This window comes from Falco biarmicus, chromosome 2 (genome assembly GCF_023638135.1).
Source record: "Falco biarmicus isolate bFalBia1 chromosome 2, bFalBia1.pri, whole genome shotgun sequence".
Lineage (NCBI taxonomy): Eukaryota > Metazoa > Chordata > Aves > Falconiformes > Falconidae > Falco > Falco biarmicus.
In genome coordinates this window covers 18,100,496-18,122,461 of record NC_079289.1, presented here as the reverse complement: position 1 = coordinate 18,122,461, position 21,966 = coordinate 18,100,496, and the positions used below count along the sequence as shown (strand labels likewise).

At 45.2% G+C, this 21,966-nt stretch overlaps 1 protein-coding gene across 1 annotated transcript; it reads left to right on the top strand.

Annotated features, from left to right (window-relative positions):
* The first annotated feature begins 208 nt into the window (after positions 1–208).
* On the top strand, positions 209–2,091 carry SLN (sarcolipin). Its single transcript, XM_056328689.1, has 2 exons — positions 209–342; positions 1,411–2,091. Exon 2 carries the CDS (start codon positions 1,518–1,520, stop codon positions 1,611–1,613), a length of 96 nt encoding a protein of 31 aa, XP_056184664.1. The 5' UTR covers positions 209–342; positions 1,411–1,517; the 3' UTR covers positions 1,614–2,091.
* Positions 2,092–21,966: the final 19,875 nt, after the last annotated feature.

Genomic DNA, 21,966 nt, shown 5'->3' with positions numbered 1-21,966 from the left:
TATCTGATCCCATTGACTCCCAAGGGATGCACACAGCTCTGCTCTTAGCACAGCACCACGTCAGAAGAACTAAAAGAGGCAAATCAGCCTACAGAGTCCACTGCATAAACAGCCTCAACCAAATCCTGCAGCCCAGCTTAGCCCTTTTAAAATATTTTGGGGGTGATGTCAGCACCCGGGTTGCCAATGCACTTGTTGCTCTCCTCCCTCAGCCTACTTTAGTTCCCACACAGGGACGAGGCATCCAGACCCAGTGGGAGACAGGCAGAAGTTTGGAGGGAAATAACTGCAGTGACTCGAAGTCTGGAGGCAGAACCACTGGGGTCCATTTACCTGCTCAAGGTAGAAAAACTTGGGTTATTTATTAGGTCAGATTTTCTCTTGTCCAAGGACATAGGAGGCTGGCAAAACAACTTGGGAATGTAGGAATTTGTTAACTGCATGCACTGTGCTTTTAATGTTTAATCTGCAAACTAAAGCAGTTTCTGTTTAAACTCTCTGCCTTCATGCTGGTATGGTCCCAGGGCTTCTCTTGTTTGCACCATAGATGTTACAGCCTAGTCTGGCTTTTCTGCTGGGATTTTGGTTGTGTGGCTGTAATTCTTTGTTTAGAGTTTATATCTTATTTGTTTCAAGGTTTTTATTTTATTTACATGGCATGCATGGGATTAGTGCATGATAGTCATGCTAAAGAATTCTCATTTCTCTATGTGAACTCCAAAAACATACAAAATTCAAAACTTGCTGTGATAAAGTAAATAAAAACAACCAACAGAAAAGTTTCAGAATACAACTTGAGCGGGATTTCTGAAGTAAGAGATCTATAGCAGCTTGAAAGTGCAGGGAAGTGAGAAGGTTCTTGAGAAAGTACTACTTCATCTCTTACATGAGTTCATTAACTCACAAGATTTATTAAATTCTTCAGAAAATAAAATGTCTAACAAGTTCTCCTTGTACTTTTAGTGGTAACATAAATAATTCAGGTCTATTAGTATTTATAAAATAGTAGCTTGCACCTAGTTTCTTTTAAAAAATGAGAGTATGCAAACAAATATAGGAATTTAAGGAAATCTAAACAGTTGTATATTTACAATCTATATCTGTTGAAAGTAATAAATGGGGCTTGTGCCTTGTGTATTTGAAAGTGCTTGTACAAAGCAACACTGATTTCCACAGACTGCTCGCCCCTGCGCAGTGTATTTTGGGGTGACACTGGAAATGCTGCTTGTCAAATGCTGGAAATCAAAGAAGGTGATAAGCTGCCAGAGATAGCTTTTACTTTTTAGCGTCCCAGTGCTCACTAGCTTCTAGCCACTGAAACAACATTTATTTACACCAATATAAATAGTTCTGCTGAACCTGCCACCTTCATGCCTTTGTTCTTCACATATTTTTCTTTTTCCTTGAAAGAGCCTGTACCCTGAAGGTTGAGCTCAAGGACGCTCCCAGGCAAATCCCTGCAGTTTTCCCTTCGCTCTACCTGCTGACCTCTGCTTTCCCCTGATTACTCCTGAAAAATGCAGCGATCCACGCAAGAACTCTTCCTCAATTTCATGATTGTCCTGATCACTGTACTGCTTATGTGGCTCCTTGTGAAGTCTTACCAGCAGTAAAAGACAACCAGAAGCTCTGGGAGGTGATTCCAGCATGCGTCTCTGCAGACATCAGTAACACCCGCAGCGCACCGCTGTGATCAGCTTTCAGTCAATTCAGGATGTTGTGAATCTTTTTTACTCTCTCATATCTGTTGCCTGTGCTAATGTTTGTGACAGGTCTGTGACGGTGTAATTATTTTGTTCTGAAGTGATGCAGCTGTAAAATGTAAAATGCAAGATCCTTAGGAACTGTTTGACATGGCTGTCTCCTCCGGTAGCTACTGTGAATGCCGTGGCCCCCTGCCTGCCGTGCCGGCTTGTTTGGCGTCGGGGTTGGGTTCTCGAGGGTATGAAACTGCAGTGTGCAATGTAACCGTCTGCCTTAACCAGCCTAAAGACGCACAAACTTGCTTAGCCGAAAGGAATGTGAAACCTCTACTTCTGCTTGCTCATTTCACTGAAATAAAGAACATGTAAAATCATTTTTTGTAGCATTCCTTATCCATCTCCTGGCCTGACCGCTATTCACTGAGAGAGCTGCTGATAACTGCGGTATGGTGTGCTGTGTGAGCTTGGTCGTTTGCTTGTTCCTCCCACCTGTATTTTTATTTGTACTTTTTAAAAAACTGCTGTAGAGTGGAAATCCTGCAGCTTAACAGGTGCATAGCTACGTGAATGAGCTGTTCACATCACTTTTCTGTCCAGGGTGGCATACACATGGGTGCCTGTGGACACAGGCTTCAAAGAGAACTTCTGTCCTACTGAGGCATTGTCAAGAATTTTATTTTCTGAAGCTGGATTTTGGGCAGGGATTCCCAGGATGCTACTTTTGGCCAAGCCATGCTTGGAGCAGTGCCTTGAGGGACAAATCCGGGCCAATTGCAGTTGTAGGTGCCCGCTGGCACCCCACGCCTGCTGCGAGCCTTGCCCGGGGCAGCACTCCCTCGGGGTCTGCTGCCACATGCCAGCGCCGCAGCACGGCTGCGCTCAGCCACCGTAGGATGAGGTGTGAGTGTGTCTGGGTTGCTGTGATGGTGTCATCGCCTGCTAAAAAATCTTGAGCCAGCTTGAAAAAGCCCACAGTCCCTGGGTTTGTGAAATCGCTAATCAGAGTCCTCCTAGGCATTCCCCATCTGTTATTTTAATGGCTTCAGGGAACCGGTATCTTCTACAAAATCCAGCTTTCTGTAGGAAGGCAGTTAGATGTGTGCCATGTTGCCCATACAGGTCTTCTTCCTCTCCAGAAGCCTGCAGGGAGCGGGCAACGCTGCAGGGTTGTGCCAGGTTACCGACGGCCGGTCTCTGGCATGGTTGGGTGGAGCGGTGCTGACAGTGACAGCTGGGACACAGGCCTGGGATTTAAGGAAAGACAGCATACATTGTGGTAGCGCCACTCGTTACGTGTGTGTGTTGCTTAAAGGCTGCTAATAACGACCCATTGCCCTGTGTCATTTGTACTGTCCGTCTGGGTTGGCAGTCACCTCCACTGCAAGCTGGTGCCACTCGTCCTCCCAGTCCAGAAATCCCCACAGTGCAAATGATCAAAATCACCTCTTGTTTGCTTTTGGCTGTAACTGAGCAAACCTTCCAGCATTTCTAGGGATGGCAACTGTTCTGCATGAAAACAGAGACATTGAAATGAAGTTCTGCCAGTGGTGGACACAGCCTTTCTCTGCAGCCCACCTTGCACCAGATACTGTTGTATTTTCACTGAATTACACAGTTGATTTTTGTCCATAAGCTTGGCTGAGACACTCAGCAGTGGCTGGAGAAAGACAAGGACAAAACCCCATTTTTAAATACAGTGAATACTTGATAATTTTGCATGAAAGATTCTCATCTTTCACTGGCTGTGACTCCCAGGAGAGAGCAATGTCATGAGAAAACTGATGTGTTTGGGCACATCTCAGGCTAGCAATAGGAAAAATAGAGGTGTAGGCTTCATTCTCGGAACCCAAAGTGGTTCAGCAACAGCTCAAGGTGATCCTAGGAATTTTCAGGTAGGAATAATCATAGAATCATAGAATGGTTTGGGTTGGAAGGGACCTTCAAGATCACCTAGTCCCAACCCCCCTGCCATGGGCAGGGACACCTCCCACTAGACCAGGTTGCTCACAGCCCCATCCAGCCTGGCCTTGAGCACTGCCAGGGATGGGGCAGCCACAGCTGCTCTGGGCAGCCTGTGCCGGTGCCTCACCGCCCTCACAGGGAAGAACTTCTGCCTAATATCTAATCTAAATGTACCCTCTTTCAGTTTAAAGCCATTCCCCCTTGTCCCATCCCTACATGTCCTTGTAAAAAGTCCCTCTCCAGCTCTTGTGTAGGCCCCCTTTAGCTGCTGGTAGGCTGATCTAAGAAGGTCTCCCTGGAGCCTCCTCTTCTCCAGGCTGAACAACCCCAACTCTCTCAGCCTGGCTTCATAGGAGAGGTGCTCCAGCCCTCTGATCATCTTCATGGTCCTCCTCTGGACTCATTCCAGCAGGACCATGTCCTTCTTATGCTGGGGTCCCCAGAGCTGAACACAGTACTCCAGGAGGGGTCTCAGGAGAGCAGAGTAGAGGGGCAGAATCCTCTCCCTTGACCTGCTGGCCATGCTTCTTTTGATACAGCCCAGGACACGGTTGGTTTTCTGGTCTGCAGGTGCACATTGCTGGCTCATCCACCAAGACCCCCAAGTTCTTCTCTTCAGGGCTGCTTTCAATCCATTCTCTCCCTAGCCTGTATTTGTGCTTGGGAAAAATGCTGAGAAAATATTCTGTAGAATTTGAGCCATCCATAACTTTTAGCCATCAGTCTTTTTGAGAGTAGTGGTGCATCTAACTTTGACAACATGATTAAGGTAAAGCATCCCAAACATGTTGCTAGAAGTGAGAATACCAGACTAAGTTCTTTTCTCAGGCTTTTCTAATTTTTAAGCAGATTTTGAATGAGAGAAATTATTTGCCTAGGTCATTTGCCTAAAGCTGAAGAAAAGGCAATTCAGTTGTTAGTGCCAGATGGCGTGAAGAGCCAGCACTGTGCAGGTGCACAGGCACATTAGTGTCAAAGAACATCAGCCAAATACACATACGTAATTTCCCAGTTTGAAGGATCTTAATGTAGATGTTCGGTGTGACCCTTGAGTCTCAAACTCTCTCCATTATCTTCCTGCTTGCCAAAGGGGCCCTGGAGGAGAAGTGGCTCTCCAGTAATGTATGTTACCAGTGTTTTCCAGCCCTTTGCAGTGTGAGGGAGATCAAGAACAGCAGAGGACTTCTGGACTAACAGTGATTTGTCTTTAGTTTATCAGTAAAATTATTTGAGGCAAAAATTGTATTGAAACTATACCTTAGAGTAAATAGCGGCTCTAACTCCTCCAGCCTCCTTCCAGTGCTCGACCACCCTCACAGTGAAAAAGCTTTTTCTTATGTTTCAATGTAATTCCTGCATTTCAGTTTGTGCCTGTTGCCTCTCGTCTCGTTGCTGGGCACCACTGGAAGAGTCTGGCTGTGTTTTCATTCCCTCCCACATACATAGGTACATACATAGATTGATAAGATCCTCCTGAGCTTTCTCTCCTCCAGGCTGAACAGTCCCAGGTCCCTTAGCCTTTTCTCATATGTCACATGCTTATGTCCCTTTATCATCTTCATGGTCCTTTGCTGGAGCCTCTCCAGTATGTCCACATCTCTCTTGTACTGGGGACACCAGCACTGGACACAGCACTCCAGGTGTGTCTCACCAGTGCCAAGCAGAGGGGAAGGATCTCCTCTGTTGATCTACTTGTAATGCTCTGCCTGATGAATCCCAGAAGGTTGTTTGGCTTGCTGCAAGGGGCCCATCGATGGCTCATGGTCAGTTTGGTGTCCACACTGAGCCCCACGTCCTCTGCAGAGCTGCTTTCTGGCTGGTTGGCCCCGGCCTGTCCTGGTGTCTCTCCCCAAGGGCAGAACTTGGCATTTCCTTCTGTTGAACTTCATGAGGTTCCTGTCGGTTCATTTCTCCAGCCTGTTGAGCAGGACAACATTGGTGTATCAGCCACTCCTTTCAGTTCTGTATCTTTACTTCACATCCTTCCTTACATGCATTTACGTACTTTACATTATTTTAATGAACACATAAATGTTTAAAGTTGCAGATGTCTATCCCTTCTTTGTGTCCCCTAACACATTATGAATGATGTACCATGAAAAGCATGTATTATGTAAGCTCTCTTTTTATATCTGCAAGCTTTTTTGGATTTATGTATTTATATGGTTTTTTTTAATAGGTATATATGTATGTTTATCAACATTTGACCTGCTATAAGCTTTATGCATAGTGTGCACAGGACACGAACACAGCACAGTACCTGCTCAGGGAGAGGATCACCCAGGTGACATTATGCTTGCCCTGTTTCCCATCCCACCTACTTTGTTAAAGGCTCTCTGTGTAGCACATCAGGAACTGCCAACGACAAATAAAGCAATGGTTGCTCATCCCTTTGACCTGACCTGAACAAGGTAATTTTCACTTTGGCATTGAAGTATAGATGAATCAGTCTCACCCAGAACCAGATGTTCAGCGGTGGACTTTCCGTTCACTTTACTGGGCTTTGGATAAGACCATAGCTACCTAATTTTAGATGTTCAGGTTTCAAAAGTTTGACTCGAGTCCTGGTAATTTGCAATTGCTAAGCACTCAGCACTTCACTCAACAGAAACTAGGGTATTCAACATGCTTTTGGGAAAAATCAGACCACGAGTTTGTGTGTCTGGATACCAACATAGAAACTGAACATTAGGCACAGAGACTTGAAACTGGCTAAACATCAGACATTTTTTCAGTGGGGTTTACCCAAATGATTTTATGAATCAAAAGTGTTTTCAGTTAAAGCCAGTTTCTATATTTTTTTCAAGAAAATTCTTTTTATCAAGGAAAACTAAAACTTGTAAAAGGTGAATGCCATGCTTGAAAACCTGCTGTATCCATTTTGCTTTTGAATGATGTTGTGGCTGCTGTAGCCTGTGTGACTTGTGCCCCCTTTCTCCTTTACTGCCCAGGCTCCAGGCCAGGCAGATTCCCTATGCTGCATGACATAACAAACCTCTCTCGTGATGTGTTACCTCCAAGTCACAGGGTAGGAAACTGCCATGCAATGAGAGAGATGAGAATGGAGAAAAAGTGATTGACACCGAGGAACCGTATGTGCTGTATTTCTGAGTGGGTTGATTATGAACCATTTCTTGCTGACTTTTTTAGTTTGCAAAGATTCACTCAAAATTCAGTTTTCTGTGGAAAAATCTGCATACTGTGTAAGCTGTCTCTCCGTGAGTGCTCAGTAGATTACATAGAAGAAGCAGCCAAGGCAGAAAACAAGGTTCTCAGCCTTATCCAGACAGCATTCCTGTGTATGCATAGAAGTTGTCTCTGGATCAAACCAAGAAAATGTGAAGCATAAATAACTTCCTTGCTACGTAGCAAGTCCAGCACAGTTCTATTTATACAACTGCATTTGGAAGTGTCCCAAAGGCGATAGATGCCCTTGCAATTCAAGAAGAACTTTGCACAGTAATTATCTATATTTTGCTGGTGCAGTGAGCTAGAAGGGATCAAGAAGACTGACATCTGCTGACACCTGGGGTTGCCATCGCGAGGGCTCCTAAATCATTCTTCACCTACACAGCTGAGCTGGTTTGCCCCTTGTGCTCAGGGTCTACCCACAGATTAGCGTCTTGCAGGTCTGAGCTGGAAAAGCCTTTGGCACCTTTCCCAGGGCCGTATACAGCTGGTGCTCAAGCCAGTCAACTCTGACCTCTTAGCTTAACAGTTCAGCTGTCAGCTTCTAAAGAGGGATGACAGCATTTTCAAGCAGGCTCCGTTATGCTTACAAGCTAATGCTAATCTCTCACACTGGGCTGATATGCGAGGGAGTGTAAAGAAGCATAAATTCGTGCAAAACGAATGGAGATGGTCAGTTTGTGCCGGGGTGTGTGCTGTACTGCACTTGTACTTGCCAGTTCTTCACTGTGGTGGGTGAATGAGGGAGATGTGTTATGATTTGGTTTTGGCAGCAGTTGTTAGCTAAATGTAGACCTGTGCTTCCTTACACGACAGCCTGTACAGCAGGCTCCAGAAGGGCATTTGTATGGTGCATGGATGTGCCTTGATCTATTTGCTTTGTGTACATGCTTCTTTGTGTACCCAGAAGAGCAGCCAGAGCTGTGGCTCTCTTCCAAACGGCCATTTAATTCACGTTTCATCTCTCTTCTCCTGGGGGGCAGGCGGTGGCTTTTATCTCTCAGCCTCATGGCCATTGGTACACGGCCCACCACAACATTGTGCACTGTTCATGTCTGCTCTGTGCTACTGCCCCTGCCTGTGTGTGTGAAACCCTGGAATGAGTGTGGCTCAGGTGGCCTGAAGATCAAATTGATGGGGTCAGGGTATTCACACTGTATCTAACAGTTTCTTACGTGGGACTTCATCCCTTGTAGAGATGTGCCTTGGGAGAAAGGCTCCTGGAGAAGATCCTACCTTGTGCTCATAGAAACCTGCACATTTCTACATGCACTTGGCGTAACTTTGCCCTTGCCATGTTACTGCGACAGCCTGGCCTAGATGCATCCTCCAAAACATATAGCGGCAGTGACCCAATTCCTCAATCAAAACTATGGAACACAGTAAGCAATAGATAACCCAGAATGGATTTTGCATGTACCTCTTTTTCCTGCAGTATTCAACCATTTTGCTGTTCAGCTTCTTGTCCACAGACATCTGTTGGCATATCTGAAAGCAGGGACATAATTTTGTGAACACCTGCAGTGCGGTTTTACTGATGACTGCTAGTTTCAGTAGGATTAACCTAAGCCTTGTAACTAGGTTAGGAAAGATCTGCTTCTGCGTGCTGCAAACCATTTCCCCAGTGGAATTCAGAGGAGCTGGGCCTGGTTGTATGAGACAGGCATCAGCCCCTTTGTTTCCCTGTCTCTGTTCTGCTGTCTTCAAAAGTCTATTTCAGCATCACCTGGAAAAGATGTGCCCAAAGTAGGTTTAGATCTTTCACTTAAATCCAGTTTTGAATAGAAATATCTCACTATAAGAAATCTTACATCCTGTATTTATTAAGCTTTATTAACTAACACTTTAATGAACATATGATTTGAAACACTAAGTCTCACACTTCAAATCCCTAGCTATATTTTAACCTATACCTTTGAATTGCTAGGGTCTAAAACTTACTGGGTTATGACCAAAATAAGTAATAACAATTAATGGAGTTTAATAGGGTTTTTTGCAACAAATTTATTTTTACATTCCCAGTAGAACTTTATATCTAGTCCACTTTTTTTGAATGGTTTTGCTGTTTGTTTCTTTTTAATGATTTAAAACTAAGTGAACTCAGAAGCTAATAAACATCGAAAACACTAAGCCTTAGTTGTTTTTTTTCAGCCTATGGTACTTCCCTAGTTAACTATACCTCTGGGTACTTCAGCTGCATTTTTATTTGTGTATCAGCAAAACAAACTGAAACTATTAAATAAGATGCAATCAATTCCATGATGTAATGAGGCTAAATAAAGTGTCCTGTGAGAATAATGTGTGGGAACTCCTACCTGTCACATCAGAGTCACACTCCCTTTGCAGTCTTGGTTTTGAATTTTGGCTCTTTCTCTGCTGAGGCTGTACTTACCTGAGCCCAGAAAGTACTGAAAACTCCTTTACAGGCTTGTGGAAACATGAACATAAACAGCCAGCCCCAAAGCTATAGTGCCCATCTTCTAGATGTCAAATCATATCATACTGCGTCCTCTGAAAAAGAATGAGGTGGAAGTCAATGTAATTCAGATGGGAAACACAACAAACAACAATTTCAACAAATAAAGGCTTATTAAGCCAGAATCAGGCCAAGCCCAAAGTTAAACATAGTTTTACTTTTTTTGTAATACTACTAATTACAAAATGAACTGGGGTAGACTGGAACATCTAGTTGTTAATCAGAATTGGCATATAAGAGAGGTGGTGACTGGGAGACAACCAGTAGGACATGGTGATAATGAAAGTATCAGAGAGACAAAGACAATGATATCAGTAAGGAAGGTACAGCATAAATTACAGAAAGCTTTAAAAAAATAAACTAACTGTTCAAAAAAATAATATAGTACCCCTCTAGTTTTTCATTTTGAAAATAGGAAAAGTGCAATTAGGACTAAACTGTTAATCAAAATATGACATGCTACAGGACACCAGCAAGGTTGTCAGGCAGAAAGCACAGCGGTCATGGAAAATTTCAGTTACACACCATTTCCGTAAAGTGGGGAAGTGTCAGAGTGGGCTCTAATTCATGCTACATTTTTTAACAACATAAATTATTGTTTACTGGGGAGACAAACGTCACAGAAGTAGAAGCCATGCAGCCATTAACAGCTCACAAGATCAGGATTAAATGTTACCCTTGAAAAATGATGGTATGATAGTGACCACGATATGCATGAATATTATCCTTATGGGAATGGAAAGGCCAGAAGAAGAACCAGCAAAGCACAGGAGGTAATTATAAATAAAATACTACTGTTCAAAACCCAGAACATGCATGAAACTAGAAAAACTGAAAAGAACTCAGAAAACTTAAAAAATCATATAGAGGGCAAGAAAAAAAATGTTGAGTAACACCAGGCCAGATGCATTAAAAGCTAATAATAAGCCACATCAGAAACAGGAAACCTGCCACAGAGATTGCAGGGTCTGCAGATGATAGATGCAGAACAGGAGTGCTCAGAGAATACAAGTTTGGTACAGGAAAGATATATTAATTACCTGCAGCAGTGCTCACAGTAGAAGGGCTTAGGAGGGTTTCCACACTAGAACTTTTATCTGCAGGTGATGAGTTGGAGGAATGGTCCCAGCTAAAGGGCCAGAAGCCAATAGAATGAACAATGATATATCAGCAGGACCAGATGATGTTCACCCAGTGATTTTAAAGGAGCTCAGATATGAAATGCCTACCTAGTTACTGTGGAGTGTAATTTACTGCTCATGTCAGACTGCTACCAGAGGAACAGAAGTGGCAGATGCAGTATCAGTTTTTAAGGGGGCTGCAGAGGACTTCTGGGCAGTTACCGACCAGGAAGTTTCATTTCCATATCAGAAAAAAACACCCAAACTGCAGAAAACCAAGCAGATAGAATTCAAAATCACAGACGTAGAAAACAATCAGCAAAGCTTCTGCAAAGGGTAATCCTGCTTTTGATATCTACTACAACTCTGAAAGAGTCACTGAACATGTCGGTAAAAGTAAGCTGCTCGATACATTTAGAAAACCCTAAACTGTTATGGGATATAAAGGGAAGTTCTCCCTTTAAGTGGTGGAAAGACAGAAAGAAGGTGGTAGTGAAATTGCGTAATAAAAGGATGTCCATGAGAGACTGCATTGTTTAACATATTTACAAGAAAAGCAAGAGGATTTCTAAATTTTCTGGTGGTACAAATGTCACAGATGAAGAATTGCAGAATATCACCTCAATGCCAAATAGCAGGTAATAACATGGTAGATGACATTAAAGGTTGACAGATGTGAACCAAGAGAGAAAAATCACTCCAATACACAAAATAATGAGCACACCAGACACTGGCACACAGGAGAGATGCAGGAATCATTGCAGGGAGTTCGCTGAACACATCAGCTCCATGGTCAGTGTTGGAAAAATTGCAGAGAGAGGCAATAAAATGATAAAAATAATTGTGACAGCTTCAGCTTGAGAAGAAATTATGCAGACTAGATCTCTTTAACTTGAAAAAAAGGTGTCTGAAGAAAGGACATGAGTAGTAGCAAATTAGGGCACACGGACTGGCTATTTATGCTTTCTCACTCCGTCAAATAAATAGCAAACGTAATAGGGACATATAGAATGAAGAAAGGCATTTCGCAGAGAAAAACTGAACTGTAAACTCAGAAATACAAGGTGTTCTGAAAGAAAACAGGACAGGTATGTTTGAAAATGTTTAGACAAATATGTGGAAGGAAAAAAATAGACAGCAAGACCTGTTAAATATGAGGATAGACTGCTGGCTTCATAGGAAGCTTAACACACAGATTGCTAAAACTCAGAAGATATTCTGAAGAGTTATTGCTCCTTGTTTTAGCTATTGTCAGGGGCCAGGGGCTGCCCAGGGCCTGTCCCACCACCCCAGTCATGGGGCAGAGCAGGCAGCCGGTGGCAGCCCCAGCAGCAGCCACCAGGCACCTCACTGGGAATGAGGGTGGGCCAAATGAGAGAAAGGAGATTGTTAACAGCCTTCAAATACATACAACATAGCAGCAACGAAGAAAGCACTAAACTATTTTCCTTGCACACAAAGTAACGGGCTTGAATGTTAGCAAAAGATATTTCGGAGCAGTTTTCTTAGTCTAACTAATAGAGGGTACAGTCGGGTACTATGCTACATGGTTGAGAGATGTGGGGCTACCAATACCTAGAGATACTGTCAGTGGTTTTTAAGAATGGGTTCACACATCCATTTGAAATAGTTTATAACAGCTGTCCTAGACTGGAGATGGATACTATCTCCTGGGGAGCTTCCAGAAAGCAATTATCAAAGGCCACCCCTCTTTCAGTGCTTGAGAGGTCTCAGCTTCCCCAGCCCAGCTCAATGAAAAGGAAGATATTTTACAATGGAGAAAAATGCTAACAGAAAGGGGCTGCAATTTGCTTACAGAAACTGACAACGAGTATGTGACTAGGCCAATCTGCACTTCTGGTAGAATTTAGAAAGCATTTAGGTGACCTACAGCAGTGTTTTCCAGCATGGAAAATGCTTGCTTTGGGGAAGACAAATTGTACAGAAATTTTATTCCCTCCAGGCTGCTGCAGCCTCCTTGGGATCTCTCAGGCCTTGGAGCACAAGATCCCTGGCAGTCTTTCTCCAAAGTGAGGACATTCACCACAGCTGACTTCTATCTAGGCAACACATCATAGAATAGAATCGCAGAACATCTCAAGTTGGAAGGGGACCCATAAGGATCAATGAGTCCAACTCCCTGCTCCTTGCAGGACTATTGCCTAAATCCAAGGCATATGACTAAGAGCATCCTCCAGACACTCCTTGAACTTTGACAGGCAAACTGCGTGAAAACTTCCCAGTGCAATTCTGACCCCCTGAAGCGGCACATCCTCAAAGTGACCACCAAACTCTGAATTCCACCAGAAGCTCAAGTCAACTGATTTGATTAACAGAGTTTTCTTGGAGGTGGTGAAGAAGCATCCCCTCTACCACTGTTCCAGCAGTCACCTAGCAGCAAGGGGCTGAAGCACGGGGGCAGATGCGGCCATGCCGAGGAGCCAGCAGTGCTGGGGTTTGCCCGACGGACCCGCTGCCCCCCCCGCCCGGCCCCCGCCCCGGCCGCCCCCCGCTGCCGGCGCTCTCCAGGGTGCTGAACGGCGGCGCCTGGCGTGGCGGGGACCCTGGCACGGGGGGAGTGGGGTCCTCCAAAAGCCCTGGTTTTGGTGTATGTTTTTTTGATTTGTTTTGTTTTGTTGTTTTTTTGTGGTTTTTTTTAACACAAGATCAGAAAGCTCTTCCTTTTACCCCAGAACTTCCCTTATTTATAACTCAGGTGGGTTAATCGGAAGGCAATTAATGTGAGGCTGTTCTTAAATATATTGGAGCTTATGGCTTTGAAGTTGTCTTTTCGTGGTTTGTTTTTGTTTTTGTTTTTGTTTTTCTCTTATAACCTCAGCATCATTGTATAGAGAGACACCAATGCTGAAGACTAGGTTATGGGGGCCTTGCAAGAAGAAAAGTTTTGAAGGGGGACTGAGACTTCGGTTTGAGCAGGTAATGAAACAGAGTAAGGTCTTAAAAAGATTAGTCAGGATGAGTTTGGTACAGTGCTCTGGGTGATGCTCTGTTTGTGTTGAGACAGGAATGTACTCAATTAGAAAAGGTTCCACTGACGATGTTAAAGGAATGTACTCTGAAAAGTACTCTGAATAAGAAAAGGTTCCAGTGACGATGTTAAAGTAAAGGAATGTACTCTGAATAATTAGAAAAGATAAGGTGGGCACCTGAAGGAGATAAGGAAACCATGAGTCAGGAAATCGTTGAACAAAGAAAGTTGAAAGGTTTACTCCACCTAGATCCCACCTGTTATGAATAAAATGATTAGGTGTCAAAATCAAATGAATATGTATGTAAAGATGTTGTAACCTCTCACGAAAAATGTATAAATTACCTGACTTTTCACTTAAAACTTCAGAGCTAGTTTGTCCGGTGCGAACCGGCTAGTTCTCCACCAAAATAAGAAATAAACACCTTTGCTGCTTAAAGACAAAATTGGTCTCTGAGCAGTTACTCTGTGCCATTTTGGCATCAGTAAGAATGCAGGTGAAAGAAATAGGTGAGGATACAAAATCCAGAGACAATGGCCCAAAGATTAACTCATTAGTGCTAGAAACCAGAAAATGTACTAGGCATTAAATAAAGGAAGATGCTTCCTCAGCCTGGGGAATGTGACTTTCTACTGTTAGATGTAGTCATGGTTTAACCCCAGCTGGCAACTAAGCCCCACACAGCAGCTCTCTCACTCCCCACCGGTGGGATGGAGGAGAGAATCAGAAGGGTAGAAGTGAGAAAACTCGTGGATTGAGACAAAGACAGTTCAATAGGTAAAGCAAAAGTTGTGCATGTGGAGCAAAGCAAAACAAGGAATTCATTCACCACTTCCCATTAGCAAGCAAGTGTTCAGCCATCCCCAGGAAAACAGGGCTCCATCATGCAAAACGGTTACTTGGGAAGACAAACACTGTACCTCCAAACTCTCTTTCCCCTTCCTTCTTCTTCCCCTTGCTTTATATATTGAGCATGACATCATATGGAATATCCCTTTGGTCAGCTGGGGTCAGCTGTTCCAGCTGTGTCCCCTCTCAATGCCTTGTGTGCCTGCAGCCAACTTGCTGGTGGTATGGTGTGAGAAGCAGGAAAGGCCTTGGTTCTGTGCAAGCCCTGCTCAGCAGTATCTAAAACATCCCTGTATTAACATTGTTTTCAGCACAAATCCAAAACATAGCCCCATGCTAGCTACTATGAAAAAAAAATTAACTCTACCCATGCCAAAACCAGCACAGATGTCACTTAAGGGTCAGATGTCAAGTGTTGCAGAATGATGATGGGATAGCTTTAAACAACACAAGATAATGTCTTCTATGCTGAGTATATGTATCAAGTAATACAAACTTCAGACATGACAGAGAAGTGGCTGCTACAGTAGCTAAGTTAAGAGAGTGAGATCCTGCACAAAAGTTTTACTCACCAATTATAAACCAAGATATTTCATTCTCAAAGGGTATCCCACTTGTTTTTTTGGAGAAAGCTTCTTCGTGGCTGAAGCAAGAAAGGAGGGCTTGGCAATTTGGGCCTCTCCCATGCACTAGCATAATGAAAACCTAGATTATTCTCCATTGCACCTCATTTTCCTGAAATGTGAAAAGTAGGTGCTATTTCTCCATGTATAGGGATTTTGTGAAGCTGAATTCATACTGATGTGCAAAGCATTACTTGTCCTGGTTGGACCATGGCTATTGGGAATCGGTCATATAACAGCAGCTTGCTGAGATTCATTGCTATTATGTGGGTTTGTTAACAAAAATTTGCTTTCTGTAAAACACAGTATTTTTTTCCATTGCAGTGTTTGTTACAGACTATTTAATATGAAGAAAATCAATTTATTACAACTGCTTTGATCCTAAGAGCAGTGAGCTGAGGTATCCTGCAATTAACTCCTGGGAGAACACAAGACAGATTTAGAAGTCCCACTGCTCATGCAGGTAATGCATGACTCTGCAGTTCCCAGCTGCCTGGGTATTTCAGGCTCATCTTTTTTTTCAGATAAGTACATAGAATCATAGAATGGTTTGGGTTGGAATGGATCCTCAAGATCATCTAGTCCCAAACCCCCTGCCATGGGCAGGGACACCTCCCACTAGACCAGGTTGCTCACAGCCCCATCCAGCCTGGCCTTGAGCACTGCCAGGGATGGGGCAGCCACAGCTGCTCTGGGCAGCCTGTGCCAGTGCCTCACCGCCCTCACAGGGAAGAACTTCTGCCTAATATCTCATCTAAATCTACCTTCTTTCAGTTTAAAGCCATTCCCCCTTGTCCCATCCCTACATGTCCTTGTAAAAAGTCCCTCTCCAGCTCTTGTGTAGGCCCCCTTTAGCTGCTGGTAGGCTGATCTAAGAAGGTCTCCCTGGAGCCTCCTCTTCTCCAGGCTGAACAACCCCAACTCTCTCAGCCTGGCTTCATAGGAGAGGTGCTCCAGCCCTCTGATCATCTTCATGGTCCTCCTCTGGACTCATTCCAGCAGGACCATGTCCTTCTTATGCTGGGGTCCCCAGAGCTGAACACAGTACTCCAGGAGGGGTCTCAGGAGAGCAGAGTAGAGGGGCAGAATCCTCTCCCTTGACCTGCTGGCCATGCTTCTTTTGATACAGCCCAGGACACGGTTGGTTTTCTGGTCTGCAGGTGCAGACTGCTGGGTCATGTGTAGTTTCTCATCCACCAAGACCCCCAAGTTCTTCTCTTCAGGGCTGCTTTCAATCCATTCTCTCCCTAGCCTGTATTTGTACTTGGGATTGCCCCGACCCATGTGCAGGACATTGCACTTGGCCTTATTAAACTCCTTGAGGCCTGCATGGGCCCACTGTGCATGGATTGCATCCCTTCCCTCCAGTATGTCGACTGCACCACAGAGCTTGGTGTTATCGTCAAACTTGCTGAGGGTGCACTCAATCCCACTGTCCATGTCCCCAACAAAGATGTTAAACAGCACCTGTACCAACACTGACCCCTGAGGAATGCCGCTCATCACCAGTTTCCTCTTGGACATTGAGCCATTGACCACAGCTCTTTGAGTTTGACCATCCAGCCAATTCCTTACCCACCAAGTGATCCATCCATCCAATCCATGTGTTTCCAGTTTTGAGACAAGGATGTCATGTGGGACAGTGCCAAATACTTTGCACAAGTCTAAGTAGATGGCATCAGTTGCTCTTTCCTTATCCACCAAAGCTGTAACCCTGTCACAGAAAGCCACCAACTTTGTCAGGCACGATTTGCCCTTAGTGAAGCCATGTTGGCTGTCACTGATCAATCCTTATGTTCCATGTCCCTTAGCACATAGTCTCCGGGAGGATCTGCTCCATGATCTGTCAGGCAAAGAGGTGAGACTGACTGGCCTGTAATTCCACAGGTTTTCCTTCTTTCCCTTTTTAAAAATTTGGGTTATGTTTTTCCTCTTTTCTAGGCAGTGGGAACTTCACCAGACTGGCACGACGTCTCAAATATGATGGACAGTGGCTTAGAAACTTCATCTGCCAACTACCCCAGGACTCATGGATGCATCTTGTCAGGTCCCATGGACTTGTGCACCTTCAGATTCCATAGATGGTCTCAAACCTGATCTTCTACACTGGGTGGTTCTTCATTCTCCCAGTCGCTGCCTTTGCCTTCTGCAGCTTAGGTTGTTGGCTGGAGCACTTGCCAGTGAAGACTGAGGCAAAAAAGTCATTGAGTACCTCAGCCTTCTCCATATCCCAGGCAACCAGGTCTCCCATTTCCTTCCAGTGAGGCCCCACATTTTCCCTAGTCTTTCTTTTATCACTGACATACCTACAGAAGCTTTTCTTCTTGCCATTGATGTCCCTGGCCAGATTTAACTTTACCAGGGCTTTAGCTTTCCTTACCTGATCCCTGGATGCTCAGACAATTTCTCTGTATTCCTCCCAGGCTACCTGTCCTTGCTTCCACCCTCTGTAGGTTTTCTTTTTGTGTGAGTTTCTCCAGGAGCAACTTGTTCATCCATGCAGGCCTCCTGGTGCTTCTGCCTGACTTGCTCTTTGTTGGGACACATCATTCCTGAGGTGTCCTTGAATACTAGCCTCTCTTCCCTCCAGGGCTTTATCCCATGGTACTGTACCAAGCAGGTCCCTGAAGAGGCCAAAGTGTGCTCTCCTGAAGCCAAGGGTAGTGAGCTTGCTGTACATCCTTCTTGCTGCCCTAAGGATCTTGAACTGCACCGTTTCATGGTCACTGCAGCCAAGGCTGCCCTTGAGCTTCACATTCCCCACAAGCCTTGCCTTGGTGATGAGAACAAGGTCCAGCACAGCACCTCTCCTTGTTGGTTCCTTTATCATATGGAGAAGGAAGTTATCATCCACACATTCCAGGAACCTCCTGGATTGCTTGTGCCCTGCTGTGTGGTCCCTCCCACAGATACTGGGGTGGTTGAAGTCCCCCATGAGGACTAGGGCTTGTGAGCATGAGGCTGCTCCTATCTGTCTATAGAGGGCCTCATCTGCTCAGTCTTCCTGGTCACGTGGTATGTAGCAGACCCCCACTATAATGTCACCTGCCCCTGCCCTCCCTTTAATCCTGACCCATCAGCTCCTCATCCATCCCCAGGCAGGGCTCCCCAAACTCCAGCTGGTCACTGACATAGAGAGCGACACCCTCTCATCATCTCCCCTGCCTGTCTTTCCTAAAGAACCCGTACCCTTCCATTCCAACACCCTGTCACAGGAGCCATCCCATCACAACTCTGTGATGCCAATAAGATCACAGCCCTGCAGGCATGCACGTGTCTCTTAACTCCTCTTGTTTATTCCCCATGCTACACACATTTGCATAGCGGCATTTAAGTCACCTGCCCGATGAAGTTGACTTACTGGCTGGAGTGGCTGGAATTCCTTTGTGCTGCTCTTCAGGTGCTCTGTTGCTGATCTGTGATCCCTCTCCAGGCTCCAGACATGTTTTGCTGGCACTGGCATCAAACTGGCAGGAGTGGGATGGATTGAGGCTTCCCTCCCTCCCTTGGCAACTTTAGTTTTAAAGCCCTCTTCACCAGCCTGGCAAACCTATGACTGAAGATGCTCTTCCCCTTCTCCGACAGGTGGACACAGCCTTATAAACATTTTTGCTTGTGCTTATTTTCCTGTCTGAAGTTCAGGCATTTGATATTTGGCTCATATTACTGATTAAATTTTCAGTAGCATCACAGATGACCTAACCCAAATGGCATAGGCTGCACTGGCTCCCACAATGCTCTACCCCAAAGGCATTTCTCTCTCTGGGAGGAAGAGAGTCTCCAACTCCCATCAATCAAATGTTTAGGAGCTGTCATTGCCGTGCCTGAAAAATAACAAAAGAGAGCTCTGGCATAGAAGTTAATTGCCATTATGTATGAGATTCATAGGCAGTGATTATAGACATCCATAATAAATTTAAGAGGATCACAAAAGATACTGATGCTAGACAGCGATGTTTAATTTGCATTTATAGGTCCAAATTAAGAATATAGAATAAAGCATTGAAGTGCCAGCATCTCTCTCTCTGAATTGCAGTTCAGACAGCTCCAGAATTACATGAACTGCTGCAGGTTCCCAAATGCACCACACAACCTCTCTATAGCTTTTGGATCTCTATTGGAATTAGAAATTAGCGTAGTGCTCCAAAAGCACTCATATTTCTACATAACAAGAAAGTCACTGTCTGGCTTTTCAAAGAGTCTCAGAGGACATGATTGCTTAGTCTAGCTTTTAATACCAGGGCACTCGTACCACTGATCAAGGAAGACTTTTTGAACCTCAGTAGACAGTTGATGTTCACATCTCACTCATACCTGCCTTTTTATCCAGCAAATGAAGGAGAGCACTGTGCTGGGATTAGAACTCCTTCCTGGGGCTTAGGGTCCCCCAGCCTTTGCTGCTGCTGGAGTCATCTCTTCTGGCCAGATTTGAAGCCAGTGTAAATTTGCACAGCTTCCCAGCAGACAGGCATGACTTACACTAACTAAAGCCCATCTCAGGCATGGAAAAAACCCCCAAACTATTCTGTGAGACAGGGAGAAAGCCTGGTGGGAGTTAGGGGGTGCTTTAGGGACAGAACAACCCCATGCTCTAAATTAGCTAGAGAAGCTCTGCGTTCCCCACACAGCCACAATCTCATGTCCCTTTCCCACTGCCCTCAGAAAAGGCACAAAGCACCTGCAGGCAGCAGCCTTGAGATGGCCAAGCTTAGAGCAACCCTCCTACCCCTGGAGTCACAGCGGTCCCCTGCAAGCTGGGCCAGGACAGGGTGGGAGGAGGGGGCTCACCACATCGGCTGGCACCTGCTCCGACCTCTGCTCCCACTGTTATTTTTCTGCTCTTTTTTGGCTGCAGAGCTACGGAGAGGTGACACCCACAATCTCTGCAAAACAGTCCTCTGCCAGCTGTGTGCAACAAAAGCTGAAGAGGCAGTGGTGACAGAGACATGGAAACTCAAGGCAAAGTGTGTGTCAGTTGGCTTAAATTCAAACCAACGTGAATGGAAAACTGGGAGAAAGTGAAGAGGCAGATGACAGCTTAGTCACAACAGCTTAAAGGAACATGTGAGACCATCCGGAGCCAAATCAGCATCACAAATGCCCCTACCAAAGAGAGGTGGTAAGCTGCATCCTCATGTCTTCTGCATCCCGCCCTCTGGCATTCCTCAAACCCCGCACATCAAGCAGGGGCGGCTTCAGCAGGGTGAGCAGGCAGGTTTCCCAGGCTGGATCAGCCTGAGAGCTCTGCGTCTGTGCTCAGTGAGTCTTGCCAGAAGGGTGCCTTGGTTGAACAAGGGCAGATGACAAAAGCTAAGGGGCCGAGCTGACTTACTGCTTTTGAGGGTTTTGGTACTGGTTTTCCTGGGTGTGCACACTGCTGGTTGGCCTGCGGTGAGATGGGCACTGCGCAAGGGCTTTGCTGGGTGGATTAAAAGGAATCTGCTCAGAACAGAGCACATCACCAGGGAAAAGACAGAGCACTCAGCTGTCAAATGCCTTTGACACAGGTGACCATGGCTGTTTTCTCAAATTTGGTCTCCTTTACTTTCTGTGACTTTCCTCTCCTGCCTCCCACCTTTCTGGTCATTACTGCCACAAGTCCTGTGGAGGGTTCTTTCTATCCATGAGCCTGTCCATGGGGTTCTGCCATTGGTCTGTTTTTTATTCCTGTGTCAACATTTTCTCCTTGGTTAATCTGGTTTGCAAGCACAGTCTTGGCTGTTCTCGCCCCACTGACTAGTCACAGGGCTCTCTCTGCTCTAGACTTTTATCCTAATGTCTGCATTACAGTTCCAAGTTGTTCACTAATTCCTAATGACTCTTCCCAGCTTAAGCCTGATGTGCCTACAAAGCTCTTTCCACCTGTGGAGAACACTCCCATCTTGTCTCTGGACCATGACAAAGGGCTCCACTTTTGCCCCTAACCTGTCTTCAGGGCTGTATATCTAGGCTATGTCTGTATCTTGTTGATATTTCCTGACTGGCCTCTCCTGAGGAGCACAGCCTTCCTTATCTGTCCCCAGAAGTAAAATTCGCCCCCAAAGTTGTCCTTATCTTCTCAGGTCCTGAACCATGCCATGTTGCCATCCTCAGACCCATTCAGGGCTTTGGCACGCAGACCCTGCTGAGCTCTCTGTGCCAGCAGCACCAGCCCCACGTTAATCACACCAAGATCTCTGTGAATTCCCCCTTCAGCACGCACTCTTTCGCTTCAAACTATGTTTTGCTTTCAAGGACCTTCTCAGCCACATTGTATCCACCAGGGATTTGTCTGTCCTCATTTCCAGTATGTCACAGTGACATGCCCTGTTGTCGATTGGTTAGGACATCTCCATGTGCCTTCCTTGGTTGCCTTTGTCATTGGGAAAAAACTGCCCATGAACTTACAACAAGCTTCTCATGTCCCTTTCTCCAGCTCCTCTAGTGCTGCTCTGCTTTGTTGAGCTGCCGGCTGTGCTGACAGGTGTTGACCTCGCGCTCCCCTGTCTTGCTTACCTCCCCTGTGTCAGGCTGTAAGCTCTTTGGGGAATCCACCACCTCTAGTTCCATGTTTTCACAGTCCTTCAGTACAGTGGAGCCCAGGTGTCGGAGCACGGTAACACAAAGCAACAAACCCTCTGCCCTTCCCCACAGTTCACTTTGATCTAAGCTGCTGTACCCAGTTCTTGCTTGGAGGTTTTAGAGCCACGTCTCCTTTTCTAATTATAGTTCTATATAAAGAAGAACAGTTTGCTTTACGAGAATAAGTAATGACCTCATTTCTGTGTGCTGCTCACAGGGGAAAGCACAAAGCCAGTCCTGCTATATTCCTACATGATCTTGTAGGAAGACTCTTGTCTAATTTTTGGCAAGTCTTACAGAAAACCTGCAGTGCCGCAAACCAAGGAAAACAATGAATAATTAATTTTCTTATCTGTTTCAGGATTGTTTTCTGCAAAACATCTATTTTAATAATTCATGTGATTTTTAGCTGCACCACGCTGCAAGTACAAGAGTACAGAGGAGAGCCATACTGTTCTTCCCAGTGCAGCCTGGAGGATTCATTAGTGCAAA

Coding starts and splice junctions, on each gene's coding strand:
- SLN (XM_056328689.1), top strand. CDS start 1,518: ATGCAGCGATCCACGCAAGAACTCTTCCTCAATTTCATGATTGTCCTG.